An 18,185-nucleotide genomic window follows, 5' to 3' on the forward strand; every position below is an offset into this window, starting at 1 on the left:
TTATTTTTTTCATTTCACTTCACTAATTTGGACTCTTGTGTATGTCCATTACATGAAATCCAAATAAAAATAAATTTAAATTAGAGGTTGTAATGCAACAAAATAGGAAAAACACCAAGAGGGATGAATACTTTTGCAAGGCACTGTAAGTCATGGTAAAATATGTAGAATTGCAGGAAATTGGCTTTATAGGTGCAATATGCAGAAATCGCCCCACCATTTCCTGGTTGTTTAAATTCTAATAGTTTGCCTAATTCCAGTTTATGTGACAAAACAAGCAAAACAAGCCCCCATTCTCATCGACGGGGCTGTAGTGGAGCAGGTTGAGCGCAGGTTGAGTATCCACATCAACAAACTAACATGGTCCAAGCACAACAAGACAGACGTGAAGAGGGCACGACAAAACCCATTCCCCCTCAGGAGACTTAAAAGATTTGGCATGGGTCCTCAGATCCTCAAAAGGTTCTACAGCTGAACCATCTAGAGCATCCTGACTGGTGCATCACCGCCTTGTATGGCAACTGCTCGGCCTCCGACAGCAAGGCACTACAGAGGGTAGTGCGTACGGCCCAGTACATCACCAGGGCCAAGCATCCTGCCATCCAGGACCTCTATACCAGGCGGTGTCAGAGGAAGGCCCTAAAAATTGTCAAGGACTCCAGCCACCCTAGTCATAGACTGTTCTCTCTGCTACCACACAGCAAGCAGTACCAGAGTGCCAAGTCTAAGTCCAAGAGGCTTCTAAACAGCTTCTAGCCCCAAACCATAAAGACTACTTAACATCTAATCAAATGGCTACCCCCTCCATCTCTTTTATGCTGCTGCTACACTCTGTCATTATCTATGCATAAGTCACTTTTATAATTCTACCTACATGTATATATTACCTCAATTACCTCGACTAACCGGTGCCCCCGCACATTGGCTCTGTAACGGTACCCCCTGTATATAGCCTCGCTATTGTTATTCTACTGCTGCTCTTTAATTATTTGTTACTTTTATTTATTTATTTATTTTTGTATTTTTCTTAAAACTGCATTGTTGGTTAAGGGCTTGTAAGTAAGCATTTAACTGTCAGCTACACCTGTTGTATTCGGCACGTGACAAATAACATTTGGTTTGATATGTCGAGAATCACTGTACCATTTAAATCGCTCCGAAATATATTTTCCATAACCAAAAATATAGTATTTTCAGCTTTTTGAAACTGGTGTACAAAATCAAAAGTAAAAGACGCAAAAACAAAACTTAAGGGAAACTTAGAAATAGCACACATAGAACTGATCTACCACTTCTTAGACTTGCTTTCAATGTAAATGACAGATCTATAGCTCATATTTCTATGTAAATTTGGTCAGGTCTCCCAAAACGTTACATATTGCAATTTTGTTCTCTGCCCCATGGCAGAATTAGTATAATTGCATGAAATATGTTATAAAATGTATATATTTTCTCTCTGCCCAAATGACAAAATGTGTACAATAGCAGAAAACTTGTTTTAAAACTGTAAAATCTTCTCTACGCCTTTGGCAGAATGTGTAGAATTGCAGGAAATTGACTTTAAAACTTCAATTTCTCTCTGCTGACAAGGGGGTGCACAAAATGTTTCGCTACAAGGTGGGAGCCCCCAACAAAATCTTACTTACGCCCCTAAAAGGCGTGTGTAGTAATTGAACCTTTTTTCTGATATGAAAATGGTGTTCCTTATGTCTCCAAAACCGTACCGCAAGGGAAAGCAAACCTCCGTCAGAATAATTATACCGTCAATAGGGGCTAAAGCATTTAGCGCCTATGAACCGGGTAACTCTACAGTAGCTCTAGTTTAGATCCTTGTAATATGGATGGATATCTTTTGTAGGACGGAGCAGCGTTTACTAAGCAGGCTCTAGTTCTCGTAGATATTGTTGATTTACTGGAAAGGTACCTACCAGACGGATCCGTAGGCTCCCGAGCCGACCGGGGACAGGGTCTGGTACCGCTCCGGGACCTCCCATATCGTCTTGTTGAGCTCCTGTCGGTAGAAAGTGGGTCTCTCCTTGTGAGACATTCCCTGCAGAATGCAGACAAACAAGCCCGTCGTAACTTCGGTTTCCTCGTTTGCGTGGTACTAGTGGTACTAGTGATGCTGGTGGTGCCTAAAACTCAATACAACGATAACTATTGTTGACCCAACCAATAGACGAATTTGGTCTCGCGCATTCCGGACCATGCAAACTTTATCCCGTGCACTACATGAGAACAACAGAGGTGGAACACAGTGAGCTATGACTGAACAGCAGAGCCCGAAACACAGTGAGCTATGATTGATTTCTCCTCTCTGCAGATTCCGATCCTGTTCATGGGTACGTTCAGCGGATCACTTTTGTCAAGTCGACTTTCAAAATGCATTGCATTATGTGGTTAAAAATTGTCCGATTTGTGCCTACATGTGGACAACATGAACTTCACAAAAATCATGCGATCAAAAGTCATGACGTTTTGACTGCAGTCAACTGCAAGTTTTTGCAGTCGCTCTTCACCATAGAGAATAATAGAGTGCTCTAGTTGCCAAAGGGACGTTTTAGAATTGTCAGCCCCATTTTTGTTTTATTGAACCTTTATTTAACTAGGCAAGTCGGAGCAAATTCGTATTTACAATGAAGGCCTACATTGAGGGCTTCCACCATGCTTCTGCCATTTTAAAGTATATATACAAAAAGTATATATACAAGTATATATACAAAAAGTATATATACTGCTCAAAAAAATTAAGGGAACACTTAAACAACACAATGTAACTCCAAGTCAATCACACTTCTGTGAAATCAAACTGTCCACTTAGGAAGCAACACTGATTGACAATACATTTCACATGCTGTTGTGCAAATGGAATAGACAACAGGTGGAAATTATAGGCAATTAGCAAGACACCCCCAATAAAGGAGTGGTTCTGCAGGTGGTGACCACAGACCACTTCTCAGTTCCTATGCTTCCTGGCTGATGTTTTGGTCACTTTTGAATGCTGGCGGTGCTTTCACTCTAGTGGTAGCATGAGACGGAGTCTACAACCCACACAAGTGTCTCAGGTAGTGCAGCTCATCCAGGATGGCACATCAATGCGAGCTGTGGCAAGAAGGTTTGCTGTGTCTGTCAGCGTAGTGTCCAGAGCATGGAGGCGCTACCAGGAGACAGGCCAGTACATCAGGAGACGTGGAGGAGGCCGTAGGAGGGCAACAACCCAGCAGCAGGACCGCTACCTCCGCCTTTGTGCAAGGAGGAGCAGGAGGAGGACTGCCAGAGCTCTGCAAAATGACCTCCAGCAGGCCACAAATTTGCATGTGTCTGCTCAAACGGTCAGAAACAGACTCCATGAGGGTGGTATGAGGGCCCGACGTCCACAGGTGGGGGTTGTGCTTACAGCCCAACACCGTGCAGTACGTTTGGCATTTGCCAGAGAACACCAAGATTGGCAAATTCGCCACTGGCGCCCTGTGCTCTTCACAGATGAAAGCAGGTTCACACTGAGCACATGTGACAGACGTGACAGTCTGGAGACGCCGTGGAGAACGTTCTGCTGCCTGCAACATCCTCCAGCATGACCAGTTTGGCGGTGGGTCAGTCATGGTGTGGGGTGGCATTTCTTTGGGGGGCCGCACAGCCCTCCATATGCTCACCAGAGGTAGCCTGACTGCCATTAGGTACCGAGATGAGATCCTCAGACCCCTTGTGAGACCATATGCTGGTGCGGTTGGCCCTGGGTTCCTCCTAATGCAAGACAATGCTAAACCCCATGTGGCTGGAGTGTGTCAGCAGTTCCTGCAAGAGGAAGGCATTGATGCTATGGACTGGCCCGCCCGTTCCCCAGACCTGAATCCAATTGAGCACATCTGGGACATCATGTCTCGCTCCATCCACCAACGCCACGTTGCACCACAGACTGTACAGGAGTTGGCGGATGCTTTAGTCCAGGTCTGGGAGGAGATCCCTCAGGAGACCATCCGCCACCTCATCAGGAGCATGCCCAGGCGTTGTAGGGAGGTCATACAGGCACGTGGAGGCCACACACACTACTGAGCCTCATTTTGACTTGTTTTAAGGACATTACATCAAAGTTGGATCAGCCTGTAGTGTGGTTTTCCACTTTAAGTTTGAGTGTGACTCCAAATCCAGACCTCCATGGGTTGATAAATTGGATTTCCATTGATTATTTTTGTGTGATTTTGTTGTCAGCACATTCAACTATGTAAAGAAAAAAGTATTTAATAAGATTATTTCTTTCATTCAGATGTAGGATGTGTTATTTTAGTGTTCCCTTTATTTTCTTGAGCAGTATATATATACAAATATGAAGATAAGTCCTCTATCTATCTCTATGCTATTCACCAACTTCATCCTGCAGCCATCACTGCACTATGGGAAGCTCTAATTAACCAACGTTGTTGCCGTTCATGTCGAACAGTGGATATATACAAATAACGGTGATATTTGGGTTTCTCTCTCACTAATTGACTGTACAATGTAAAACACTTTTATAAATAATTGCAACACTGCCATGTTGAAAAACCACATTAGTGTCTGACTTTCGGCTGCCACAGCTGTAACTCCCCAACTTTACTTCTCACATTTGTCTACTTTCGGTTGCTTTAGCCACTCAAACGCGCCCCTTGACTGTGTTGAGAGGGAACGTGAACTGGGTGTAATCATTAGTCCAAACAGTTGAATTTAAAAAAACGTTTTTCTATTGAACAAACTCAGGTAGGGCCCTACCCGTTTTGTTCAGGTTGCTTCCGTTTAAGAAACGTTTCGCAACATAATCGGTTTTAATAAGACCCTGAAGTGCTACCCGTCCCTATTCACACATCTCGCGTGATTTGAGTTTGGCGATGGGGAAATCCCACTGAAATATGTTGTAATTCCTAATATCCTTTGCCTTTTACTGTAAGCTACATGTTGAAATCAAAGACAGGTTTAGAAACTCTGTGTTGAAATGTTGAAAAAAATGATGTATGCAATAGTGATTGACCCGCTGGGCTTATTTAATATATCACAGTCTTATGATGGCCTTACTATCTTGATGTTTACCCAATATTTTGAATTGCCATCTGGACAAGCCTGTTGCATACATTTGTACTTGCAGTAATCATAGGCCTAGCTGTTAGTTTAATTAGGTTACAGCTAACGATTAGCATACGTATGTTATACATTTATATCAAAGACACTCATTACACCCTATTTGTTTAGCTTTATATACAGTATGTAGAAAATCCTCCAGACATTTCCTGACTGACATTTCCACCAATCACCCCCATTTCCAGGTTTCTACAGGGGATGTATGTCCTAGCCTCATACAAACTATCCTGATCTCGCTAGCTCACATTCCATTTCGCTACACGGATAGAGCAAAACAGAATTTGAGCTTGTGAGATCAGGATGGTTCGTACGAGGCTAACGTCCTCTCCCCCAACACACCTTAATTAGGCTCACATGCTTCCAATTAGTGATGGGAAGTTTGCTCTTTTTACCGACTCAGATCTTTTCAACTCGTTCAGTCAACAAAAAAAAACGTTCGACTCATTTCTTTAATTTGATTAAATAATGCCCAGAGCACGCAGGACCCCCAACCGGCGAACGATGAACAAAAAACTTGAAAGAACTCTACAAGCCTCTTGTTCGCCATAGGGGGCTTCTTGGAGCTGTCATTTGTGAATGAGAATTATAAAAGTGTGCTTCAAACAATGTACATGTCTGATCTCTAGGCATAGCCTACAAATAAGATTATTTATTGATACGTTTCAAACAAGGTCAATGGCCACAACCGGACTAGACTGTGAACGACTTGGCGGAATGCAATTGCTTGACTGCCACCAGGGAGATTAGTGCAATATTATTTGCAAACTGCTGCCCCCCAAATGATTCGTACTAGAGTTCGAGTTGAGCTGTGTAGGCCGTTTTTCGGTTCTACAAAGCTGTGTCCATCGATAATAACCAATTATTGCACCATGCGATCAATTATCAGTTCTAAACATGTATTTTTCTTCTCTACGTTGCCTGCAGCATGATCTATTTTTCTGTGCGCACAGTTGGTCGAGCAAGTGCCGTATCCTGAGCCGGGGGAGCGCATATCAATCCTGCTGTAGAATTCATCGCAGTCACAAGGTCAAACTAACGACAAAAAATAACAAGTCACTCGGAAAAACACATCACGACTCTCGAGCGAGTAGAAAGAGTAGTTCAAAAATAATAAATCGTTTGCGAACTGCACATCACTACTTTTAATCAGTCTGGCAACCTGATAGACTGGAAGCATGTAGTGTTTGAACATGTTGAATGTGTTATATAGTTCCTAGTCCTTACCTTCTGATGTTCATCCCCTGTTTCACCTGGATGCATTATTGCTTAAAAATCATCAATCCATCCATGCATCTTTATGGGTTCTACTAAACTAAGATATGGGGAAAAGATGTATCATAAGGAATAAGGTTTGGAAGTGTCTGTCCTATATCTAGGAGATATAAGAAAGATTTTTGAACAGATATTTAACCTCCATACTTCCATTCATTAAACCGGTACCAGGTTTACATGTTAGTCATTTAGCAGACGCTCTTATCCAGAGCGACTTACAGTAGTGAATGCATACATTTCATACATTTTTTTTCTTCTTCCGTACTGGTCCCCCGCAGGAATCGAACCCACAACCCTGGCGTCGCAAACACCATGCTCTACCAACTGAGCCACACAGGTTACCTTCATATGAGTCCTACTGGGCTTTGTGAGAGTCTCATCTTTCCATAGAGTGGTCATATTAATTAGTAGGCCAAACCATCCACCACATATGTGGAAGGCTGATATAGGCTGAGTAAGTGGATTGAGACGCAGCCCATGCAACAAAACAGATATCTCTAGCTTAAACGGACAGATTTTTATGGGTGCAACAGTAGATAGTCAACTGAAAACTGAGATCCTAGTGTTCTTACAGACACTCCACTGTGAAGCTCCATAACCCTCCAATATTTTTCAATATACTGTATCTCTCCTTGATACACAATTGGCTGGGACAAAGATCACCTGACCAACTTTGATTTTGGTGTGAATTGTCCCTTTAATGTGGAGGAGACCGTAGATTAAAAATACAAACATTTAAACATTTAAGAAAAATACAGTACTAACACAGTTTGTCCACAGAGTTTCTAAACCATCTTTGGTTTGGCTTTGTTACTCACAATACCTGAGTTCCATTGCTCTGTTCTGATGAACCCGGATATGTCGTTTGTTTTCCATCCATTAGTTGTCGCTCGATTGGTCATGCTGGCTGCTGACTAACACAGGGAAGGAGGACAACATTTGACAACAACATGGACCTTTGAAAATAACTGAGACTTCAACACAGTCTTGGACAACAGCAAACTGCAAACATGACAAATGGTAAGTTTAATGTGACGTGTGTCGTTTTATAGGTCATCTTACAGGAGATGCACTGATTTCAAAGTAAAGAAGCAGACGTTAGCGATATACCGTAGCTTTAGCAAGCTAGCTAGCTATCCCTTTGTGATTCGATTAATTAGCATTGTGCCAGCTACTTTGCTAGCTAGCTACCATATGTTTCTGTAGACATGGCTACAGACCGTACTGTAGCTAGCCAACATCAATTTGCTAACGTTTTGATTTATGAACTGAAAAGTCCATCGTCAATTTGCAACCTAATACGTCCATCTGGTAGCTAGCTAGCTATCTATGTTGTGACATGTTTGGTGGGAAGTTTATAAATCACCTAGCTATTACTGGCATCTATGCAACCCTGCTTTTGTAATTGATGTTGACATAGCTAGGTATCTAGCAAACTAATCACACGGGTATTAAGTGTAGCCTAGCTGTCAAACTGGTTTAACTGGCAATGGTATTTTACCTGTAGACATCAAAAAGTGATTGTGTGCTTGCTACAACAAGATACAGTCTGCCAATCTTTTGTTGTCAATACAATATTTAACTATCCAAGCCAATGGTAGTTCATCTTCGAAAATTGAACCACCATCCATATCTCCAGGTGTCATCTTCAGACCAAATGATGTGTTTTTTTCTCCTCTCCTCAGTGTACTCGTTGGATGGGATTGTTGTATTTGGGATTCTGTTCATCTGTACATGTGCATACCTCAAGAAGGTGCCTCGCCTCAACAGCTGGCTACTCTCAGAAAAGAAGGGTGTGTGGGGGGTGTTCTATAAAGGTAAGCCATCAGTCAATCAAGCACTAATTTCCATCTATGTAATAGAAGAATGGGATATAAATACTGGGTTTGTGTTTCTAACTACAGCCAAAAAGCCATGCTACAGTTTCATCATAGTCTGAAGCAGAGAGGTCCACTTACTCCTACTTCTGATCTACTGACTTTTTCTCCCTCATTCCCCCATTCTATTTCCCCCTCTATCTGTCCATCCCTCCCCTATCTGTATCCCTCCCATCTCTCTCTCTCTCTTGCACCCCCATTCTCTCTCCCCCTTCTGTCTTCCTTGGTCTCTTTCGCTCTCTCCCTCCCTCTCTCTTTCGTCTCTCAGCTGCAGTGATTGGGACTAGACTCCACCATGCTGTGGCGATAACCTGTCTGACGATGGCATTGTACCTGGTCTCCTTAAAGTGACAGTGTCAGGCTGGGATGGACCAGACTGGACTGGAGTGGACCGGACATGGCCAGGCTTGGCTGGGCTGGATTGGGCTGCGCTGGTTTGCCACCCATGGACACTGTTTGGACAATGTGTGCCCAAGACTCCAATTTATTCACCCAGGACCTGTTAAGGATAAGCCAATAGTGCCCCACATTAGGTAAATAAGATCCCTGTAGCTCACTGCACTCTTCTAAACCTGACATCATCCATCCCTGCACGACACAACTGTCATCCAGTTTACCCTGACTTACCTGTACAGATATTATAGAACAGTGTTTCTATTCTTGAGGTGCACATTTTTGTTCTAGCTCAACACTAACACATTCTGATTCTACTGTTCAATTGCTCAACCAGTCACCAAGCCATTGATTAGTTGAGTGTGTTAGTGCTGGGCTGAAACAAAAATGTGGTCCACCTGGAATGGATTAGGGATCACAGTGATAGAGATGTCAGCATGCTAAGTAGTGTCAGCATGCTAAGTAGTGTCAGCATGCTGATGTACTCAGCACGCTCGTGTGTTGAGTAGGGTCTTTATTTAATATTGTTGTTAGCAGAAGTAGTTTTTTTATTTTTATTATCACCTAATTACCATTCTCAATGGTTTATTCTGGGGAAAGGACTGGTATAAAGGAATAGCCTAAAATAATGTGGAAAATATTAATTCCTGTGTAGTCAGACTTCGGTTGTATATATTTAGGGGGGGAAAGTCATTATAATAAGATTTGAAAAAGCTGTATTGTTGTTAAGTCTAAATATCTCTTTGTTTATTCAAAGGAATTTTTTAACATTAAAATGGTTGTACGTTGTCATGATTATCGTCACTATTATTTTTCAACAACCAGGAATAACTCTGGGCCATAGTTAAAAGCTATAAGGTCACATGTTCAGGTAAAACTCTTGGTTCCTTGCCAAATTTTGAAAAACAAAACTAATATAGGAGAAATGTCTTGGTGGCCAGCTTAACTTCTTATTTTCTTTCAACCTCTGTTCTTTTTTTTTTTTGCTCTGTAATTTATGTTTGAATTCCATATCTGGAAAAACCACTACAAATTTCTGCACCAGTGCTTTGTGACTGGCCCGTTGTATATTGTGTGACAATAGCGCTTGTACATCTCTGGGGAAAAGACATGTAAAAAAAATACTTAAAACAACTTAACAGTGCAGTATGTTACATTTTAGTGAAAGATGCAATGAGAACCTCTGTCAATGTGTTACTCATGACACAGCTCAATAACATGTACATTTTGGCATTGTCTTCATCTACAGTAAGTAGTAGACGTGTGTGTGTGTGTATATATATATATTTTTTTTAACCTTTATTTAACTAAGCAAGTCACTTAAGAACAAATTGTTATTTACAATGACAGCCTACGACGGCCAAACCCGGACAACCCTGGGCCAATTGTGCGCCGCCCTATGGGACTCCCAATCACGGCCGTTTGTGATACAGCCTGGATTCAAACCAGGGGGTCTGTAGTGATGCCTGTAGCACTCAGATGCAGTGCCTTAGACCGCTGCGCCACTCGGGAGCCCATTGTTGGAAAGATAGCAACCCTTATAGCACTCGTGTATGATAATGGTGGGTTAAATTCTGGATGAGGGTAGAATAGCCTGGCAATGTCACTTTTCATTGCTTTCATCATTATGCTTTGTATACTTTAGAAATGATTATGTTATCTGGTGTTGATGATCCATTGACTGGGATTTCAAAAAAGGTCCAATCAAAGATCCCCTTGGTTTCTTTCTGATTGTTTTACAGAATTATGTTCACACTCCTCAAATGAAACAAACCTAGTGCTTGATTCAATCCGTATCGCCGGAATTGCGCGTATGCAATTTAAAGGTAATTTCCGATTGAGCTGACATATGCAGCGTTTACCGTGAATGCAGTCTCCGCAAACGCGGGAACATTGCCTTTAAATATATAGGCCAGGGCTTCTCAAGAATCTCAATATCCATATTTGGTTAACTCTCTTTAAAAAGAGTTGTTAACTGCTGTCTGTGTTCTCAGGTGGACAATTCCCCATCTGCTCTCGCCCCCCGCTCTCTCTTGAGCTGAGCAGCTGTGACACCAGTTTCTCCTGCCGGAGGGAGAGCGGGAGGGAGCGACAATTAGACAGGGAATCAGATTTTACCTGCATAGAGCTGTAAGATGCACCTGTTCAACATAACACCACATTCACTTCCACCGCTGCTGATTCAACTCTGAGTGATGGGATAGCTTCACCTGGAAACAAGATTTTACTTTGGCGTGCGTGTCCGTGTGTGGGTGCTTCTCCCTCAATCAAGATTCATCCCGAGAGAGCACAAGCTTCCTCCCTCTTTCTTCAGAGCAGCAGTTCAGCTGTTATGTGACTATCCCTGCACACAGGTAAGGCTGTTTTTTTGTGAAGTGGGGGTTTATCATGATACAGTGAGTGTGTTTTAAGGAGAGTTATAAAGTTGAGAGAAAATGTTGTGACTTCACTATAAGATAAACGTTTTGACATCACCGCGAGAGATATTGTGATTTCCCTACTGTTGTGTGAATTCCTATATATTGCTTATCTTCCACTCTCAACAGGTGTTCACAGGAAATAGATATCAGAAGCCACAAGAGAGGTGAGTTCTTTGTGTATTTTGTTGGCAATAACATTTAATTTTGCCAAAGAGCATGAATAGTAATGGAAAACAATAATTTATTACCTTAAAGATGACTCGTACAATACCTCAATGAAGTGTCCTATTCCTTTCCCCAGCAATTACTGCATAATAACCATTTACTGTTATCTTCAGTAAATACTAAGGCAATTATGGTTAACACAAAATAGGACTGTCAGAGTTAATCAGTCAACTTGAGTTAACCTTTTATGTAATTTTAGTGCAACATATTTTTTTGCTGTGATTTAATCGTATTGTCTGAAAGCATTTGAAATACACTAAACATCATTTAGAGAGCTAAAAACAGTTGACGTTGAGGTTAAATAAAGTGTGCTTTATCAATTTACCTGATTTTGCTAAACATTCATTTGGACCAAATCAAGACACAAATGATTAATGATTTTCAATCTTAAATTACAGCTTACTTTTAAGCAAATTCTGAATTTGCAATAAATCGGGATTAATAACAGCAAATCCTGCGATTAACCCGATTGCATTTATCATTTGACAGCCCTCTAAAAAAATGTAACAATCTCTTCTTCCTCTGTCGGGGAGCTACGTCTGTCAAAAGGTCCATTTGTTTGTCTCTGTCGAGGGCCACGATGACATTATCCATGACCTCATCCATCCTGGAATCCGTCCAATCCCGTCCAGGAATCTCCCCTACACCGTGACCACCAGCGCGAGCTGATGCTCAGTCACAGATGGTGAAAACAGTAAACAGTCAACACGACTAGGTTATAATGGGAGACAAGATTTAACTGTCATATTAGGCCCGCTGAGACAATGTTGTTATATAGCTTAGCGTACAACACTCTTTATTCCTAAATGACAGATATACAGTACCAATAAGTATAGGTGTATACATATTGATATGAGTACCTATTAATCAATCTCAGTTCCAGAAAACTGTGCCAAAACAATATATTGCTACAACAGCTCTAAGTCTGCTGGCTTTTGTCTTAGTAACAAAAGTGGATGGTATTTTATTCCAACAAATAACTGCTTAATAAAGATTTTATAAAAAAAATACACTTTTCAAAAGCATTTCAATGAAATGTTCAATAGGTCAAAATGTTTTAAACAAACAATTCAATTTGAAGTTGTGTGACAAAACGTTTTTAAACAACACTGGTGATGAGGAGAGGACAGTCACACTGTTTTTCAACATCTTTAATGGAAGCAGTTATTTTTTCGTTTGTTGAAAAGTAACCAAATGCCAGCTGGAAAACTGCCAATACAGAAGCTCAGCTGAACACACACACCCCTTACACAGCTCTGTTGGGCATCACTGGGCTTTGCAAATACGTCAACCAAACACAGACAGCAGGTGGGTTAAATCTCCCAGCAGAACAGAACAGGCTCTCAATAATCAGGGGAGAGGAGAGAGGCCAACATTATACATATTTAACCTCAATACAACTCCAAACACCATCAAGCCCTGAATATATAATTCTGGACCATTGTTCCTCATCAATAGGTAATAAGCACCATATTCATATCAAGATAATCACCTTCATCACATTCACCAATAGGTCCACTTTCACTTCAAGACAGACCCCAGGAATATATAAATAGAGAGAGGAATGAGATGGAGGAAATCATACCTTGAAGACAGAACCCAGTGTGTCAGTTAGCAATGAACTGTCGCCCACTCTGATGTGGGCGTGCCCCAAGGCTCAATACTGGGGCCCCCCCTATTCAGCCTGTACATTAATGATCTGCCTTCTGTCTATACTGGGTCTGAAGTTCAAATGTATGCAGGTGATATATGTGCATGCAAACAACAAGCTGCACAAGAACTCACTACTGTAATGGTCCAGGTTACAAAGTGGCTCAGTGACTCATGTTTGCATCTCAATGTGAAAAAAAACTGTCTGCCTGTTCTTCACAAAGAGGGCAACTGATGCTACTGAGCCAGATGTCTACGTGTCAGGGGAGAAGCTCCAAGTGGTGTCCGATTTTAAGTACATTGGCATCATACTTGATTCCAACCTCTCTTTAAAAAAGCAGGTGAAAAAAACATAACTCAACCTCGCTATTTTCTGATTCATACGAAATTGTGACTACTGAGGTAGCAAAACTGTACTATGATACTCCCCCACTTAACATACTGCTTCACTAGTTGAGCCCAATCTTGCTGTACAACATTAAAACCCATTCAGTCTATCTACAAACAGCCTCTCAAAGTGCTTGATAGGAAGCCCAATAGCCATCATCACTGTCACATCCTCAGAAAGCATGAGCTCCTGAGTTGGAAAAATCTTGTGCAATACATCGACGCATCTCTTGTATTCAAGATCCTAAATGGCCTGGCTCCCCCTCCACTCAGTACTTCTGTTAAACAGAAAACCCAAACCCATGGCAGCAGATCCACAAGGTCTGCCATGAGAGGTGACTGTACAATTCCTTTAAGGAAAAGCACCTTTTGTCAATCTGCTTTGTCTGTGAGAGCTTCAGTGAGTCAGTGAGGGCACCAGAATAAATAAACAAGTAAACATATAAAAAGGGAAAGGAAACAGTGTTTTCCTCAGGTCTTTTCATAGGCAGGCTGCCATAACAGACACGTTCTATGGAGGTCAACACAAATGTTTTAGTTGAAGGGCAACAGAACAAGAGGGGAGGTGGGGGAGAACACCATACTGCCTGGGAAAACATCGGTGAGGATGGACAGGGTCAGAGAGGGTCAGGGGTTATCAGGGTACTCCATCCTTCCTCTGGCAGCACTGGGATGGCGGGACGCTCCAGTCGTATACATAACTCAGTCTGTGTTTAACCTCTTCTTTACACAACCTCCCGTCTCTCTGCAGTGTCTGCTGTTTCTCTAACATATCCTCCAGGCTCTGCTTGTGGGTCACCAGGTACTTATTACTACAGCCCCGTGACTTGTACTCCGTGTCGAAGCGTGGGTCGTGCATCCGTTTGACGTCCACGGGGGCCAGCCAAGCACCCAGCGACACGTCCTCGCTCTGCCACACCTTGAGGAAGGCAGCGTTGATGCGCACGTAGTGGATTAGGTCGCAGGAGAGCAGATAGCCTCCACCCAGGGCGTAAGGTAGGTAGTAGTCACACAGCTCCCAAGCCGACTCCCTCCACTTCCCTGCAGTTTTGACACGACCGCGGCCTGAGAAGAACCCCCAGTACAGCCGGCTGGGTTCTTTAGTCTTTAGCTCCTCCTTTAGATGAGAAGAGATGATATGTTATTGTGTGTTTGCACAGAAATGTGTTTCTATCCATATCACACAACATAGAAACGTTTTAAAAAGGCAAAACTGTAAAGAAAATCACATAACAAACAACACATCACAAAACCCCAGGGCTGCGTACCAACACCAGGGACGCATCCCATATCAAAACACACACCTTCAGCAGGTCCAGGCGAGCAAAGGTGTCGTCATCTGCTTTTAAAACAAACTTAAAGTCTACATTGTGATCCAGCCATGAGTACATGTGCAGCAGCTTCAGAGTCAGGTTCTCATACGAGTCCCGTAGCTCGGGGAGTAAGAGCAGGTCTTTGTGTCGGCCCTGCTCTGTGTTGAGGTTCTGCATATCCTCGGCCAGTAGACCCTCGGTTCCCACCACAAACATAGCTAGAACCTCCGGGTCCTTCTTAGTCAGCCATGTGCTGCGGATAATGCTCCGCCGCTCTGTGTACTTGGGTCCTGTGGTGATGAGGACCACAAGGAAGGCTGAGAGGTCTTTGGGGCGTGAGGGGGGCTTGGGGTCCTCTGCTCTGGGCCGGGAGTGGGCAGCGTGGGGTGCAAGGCCTGGAGGGTTGACCTGGCCCTGTTTCAGGGTCTCGGAGGTACACTTGGCGAGGAAGAGGACGACTACAGCAAATAGGCAGACTCCTGCAATGGCCAGAGCCGTCTTGTGACGACACAGGAGGCGAACCAGTTTCATGGTGGGGAGACTGAGAAGGGGAGAGAGACAGGGGGAGAGAGAGATCTGTAAACAACATGTCTGTGAACAACAGCAGTCAATTAATGTCTCCCAGAGAAAGTAGCTAAAGAAATAGACACTCTAGAGTTAATCAACTGTATTGAACAGCTAGCTATTAAATCAGTGCTAACCAGACCACCAACAGCTTGCAACCTGGCTAACATTACCTGACCAATCTAATTCCAAGCGCCCCAGAGAAAGCATGCTTATTCAATCAAAATCAAAACAAGGAACAAAACAAAGGAGGGAATATGGGCAACAGTACCTGAGTGTCACACAACGCTAGGTGTCGAATGCATTGATGACAGTTACCTGGGCATTGCTTCTGTCTGTAGCTATTTCGCTGAGCTAACACAAATGCGAAACGTTAGCAGACTGGCTAGCTCAACAGCTATCGAGGAACAATGATTTGCTGCTCACAATTCGCTTGCTAACAAATAACGCGAGCCATTTGGTTCAGTATAACTCCCTGAGCTCTTTGGTCGGTGGAAATGAATAAAATCGTTAACTGAAACAAAAGAGCAAATCATTGTGTGTAGCCTTTACGTTCATTTCGCCCCGTTCACACGCAGTCAAATTCTTTTTTTTTCTTAAATTCAAATTACAATACAATAGCAAATAAACATAGGATATCACTACAAATATCCTTTCTTCTTATGAAACATAATAAAAATAAATATATATCTAAAAATCACTACACATGAATTGCCAGCATGGCTAATTCTAGGATTAGAAGCCAATATAGGGCCAAAGCCAGTAGGGGGGTCCGGGGGCATCCTCCCCTGGAAAGAAAAGAGCAGAATTTGAACAGAGATTAACATTGAGAAATGTGAACATTTCCCAGTCAACATGGTGGGTTCGGGCCTATTCCATTTGAGAGTCGGGGGACTCGACATCGACTCATACACGGGGGGCTTCATACTCTTGCCGAGTCCGGCAGAATCATATTACTCTAGGGTTCCGGCTAATGGTATTCGGGCCGAGTCAATTTCAGCATATCTGGCCCGATTAACTTTTTCAGAAGTAGGGACATCTGAGGTTTTTATTCGGAAAGTGATGGAAGAATAAAAAACAAATTAATGTAATAATTTCACCTCGTATTTCCTAGGTAATTTGCAAGCTAAAATTCGGTCCATTAGACTACTAGATAGAGAAGGACACTAGAGAATCTATGCTATAAATGAATTAGATTTTACTCCACATTTTTATGCGGAACTCCACACAATTTTTAGGCATATGCTGGTGGCCACGTTAATTAAAGGACAACTTGAGATACATGATCCACAACAGACAGCACATTTCAATGTCATAGGCTATATATAGTCTATTTTTCTTTGGTAGGCCTATCTGTAAACGCCGATACATCCTGACAAAATACACCATATGAGTGGTCTAATGTAATTTTCTGTACCCTGTAAACTGTAGAGAATAAACCCATATCTGATCCAAATGGTTGTATAATCAGGGCTTTATTTCGGCATTAAACACAAAAGGACATTTGAGTTCTTATTCAAATTAGTCTACATCACCGCAGTTTAGCCAAGACAATAATTGTGTACTAACAATAATACATTCCTCGTTGCGCTGTGTTGTTGTAGCCTAGGAGGTAGAATAATTGTATTTTCTAAAACCGTAGGCCTAATGATATCAATAGTGGAGTATGCCTGGGACCGCAGAGCACAACCTGGAGGACACATAGGCCTATATCTTCCATTAGATAATCTGCTACCGAGGCTGAAGTAGTGATGCAGTCTACAACCATGCATGTTGAATTATTGCAATAGCCTATTAACCTCCCTGGGCAAGGTGGGACGCGTCCCACCTAGTCAACAGCCAGTGGAATCGCGTGGCACGAAATACAAATACCTCATAAATGCTATAACTTCAATTTCTCAAACATATGACTATTTTACACCATTTTAACCTGTTGGGGATAGGGGGCAGTATTTGCACGGCTGGATAAAAAACGTACCCGATTTAATCTGGTTACTACTCCTGCCCAGTAACTAGAATATGCATATAATTATTGCCTTTGGATAGAAAACACCCTAAAGTTTCTAAAACTGTTTGAATGGTGTCTGTGAGTATAACAGAACTCCTATGGCAGGCCAAAACCTGAGAAGATTTCAAGCAGGAAGTGGCCTGTCTGAAAAGTAGTGTTTCATCTTGGCTCTTTTTATTGAAGACTCAGGATCTGTGCAATAACATGACACTTCCTACGTCTTCCATAGGGTCTCAGAGCCCGGGAAAACGTTGAACGATATCGAGGCAGGCTCTGGCTGAAACACTTTATCGCTTTTGGCAAGTGGCCACTCGGAGTACTATGGGCTTAGGCGCGTGCCCGCTTCGACCGAATGGTTTCTTTTCCTTTGTCTGTTTATCTAAACGTAGATTCCCGGTCGGAATATTATCGCTTTTTTATGAGAAAAATGGCATAAAAATAGATTTTAAACAGCGGTTGACATGCTTCGAAGTACGGTAATGGAATATTTAGAATTCTTTTGTCACGAATTGCGCCATGCTCGTCACCCTTTATTTAGCCTTTAGGATAGTGTCTAGAACGCACGAACAAAACGCCGCTGTTTGGATATAACGATGGATTATTTTGGACCAAACCAACATTTGTTATTGAAGTAGAAGTCCTGGGAGTGCATTCTGACGAAGACAACAAAGGTAAGAACATTTTTCTTATAGTAAATCTGACTTTGATGAGTGCTAAACCTGCTGGGTGTCTAAATAGCTAGCCCTGTGATGCCGGGCTATCTACTGAGAATATTGCAAAATGTGCTTTCACCGAAAAGCTATTTTAAAATCGGACATATCGAGTGCATAGAGGAGTTCTGTATCTATAATTCTTAAAATAATTGTTATGCTTTTTGTGAACGTTTATCGTGAGTAATTTAGTAAATTCACCGGCAGTGTTCGGTGGGAATGCTAGTCAGTTTTTGATATAAATATGAACTTGATTG

General features: G+C 42.3%; 3 protein-coding genes across 4 annotated transcripts in view; 1 reads left to right on the forward strand and 2 right to left on the reverse strand.

Annotated features, from left to right (window-relative positions):
* The window catches only part of p38a (mitogen activated protein kinase p38a), a 37,892-nt gene extending 35,656 nt beyond the window's left edge, over nucleotides 1–2,236 (reverse strand). The window contains exon 1 of the mRNA NM_001123698.1: nucleotides 1,929–2,236. Coding sequence (NP_001117170.1) covers nucleotides 1,929–2,047 — 119 coding nt within the window. The 5' untranslated portion in view covers nucleotides 2,048–2,236. The remainder of the gene's footprint in view (nucleotides 1–1,928) is intronic.
* LOC106582683 (protein kish-B) lies at nucleotides 2,211–9,443 on the forward strand. Its single transcript, XM_014165978.3, has 4 exons — nucleotides 2,211–2,342; nucleotides 7,265–7,401; nucleotides 8,067–8,198; nucleotides 8,527–9,443. Exons 2-4 carry the CDS (start codon nucleotides 7,392–7,394, stop codon nucleotides 8,607–8,609), a joined length of 225 nt encoding a protein of 74 aa, XP_014021453.1. The 5' UTR covers nucleotides 2,211–2,342; nucleotides 7,265–7,391; the 3' UTR covers nucleotides 8,610–9,443.
* A 1,875-nt stretch (nucleotides 9,444–11,318) lies between these two features.
* On the reverse strand, nucleotides 11,319–15,957 carry LOC106582684 (beta-1,3-galactosyltransferase 6). Of its 2 annotated transcripts, none has more exons than XM_014165979.3 (3): nucleotides 15,529–15,957; nucleotides 14,638–15,187; nucleotides 11,319–14,450 (listed from the first exon to the last, which is right to left on the reverse strand). In XM_014165979.3, exons 1-3 carry the CDS (start codon nucleotides 15,534–15,536, stop codon nucleotides 13,971–13,973), a joined length of 1,038 nt encoding a protein of 345 aa, XP_014021454.2. In that variant the 5' UTR covers nucleotides 15,537–15,957; the 3' UTR covers nucleotides 11,319–13,970. The 2 variants fall into 2 exon arrangements, with proteins under 2 accessions (XP_014021454.2, XP_014021455.2); XM_014165980.3 differs by having other exon boundaries at nucleotides 15,482–15,956.
* Between the last annotated feature and the right edge of the window lie 2,228 nt (nucleotides 15,958–18,185).

This window comes from Salmo salar, chromosome 22, assembly GCF_965601325.2.
Source record: "Salmo salar chromosome 22, fSalSal1, whole genome shotgun sequence".
Taxonomy (NCBI): Eukaryota; Metazoa; Chordata; class Actinopteri; order Salmoniformes; family Salmonidae; genus Salmo; species Salmo salar.

Bases quoted from the DNA above. Each gene is read 5' to 3' on its own strand.
- LOC106582683 (XM_014165978.3), top strand. The intron at 8,199-8,526 runs GTAAGCCATCAG...TTCGTCTCTCAG, and splicing joins GTGGGGGGTGTTCTATAAAG to CTGCAGTGATTGGGACTAGA.
- LOC106582684 (XM_014165979.3), bottom strand. The intron at 14,451-14,637 runs GTGTGTGTTTTG...TCTCATCTAAAG, and splicing joins CTCGCCTGGACCTGCTGAAG to GAGGAGCTAAAGACTAAAGA.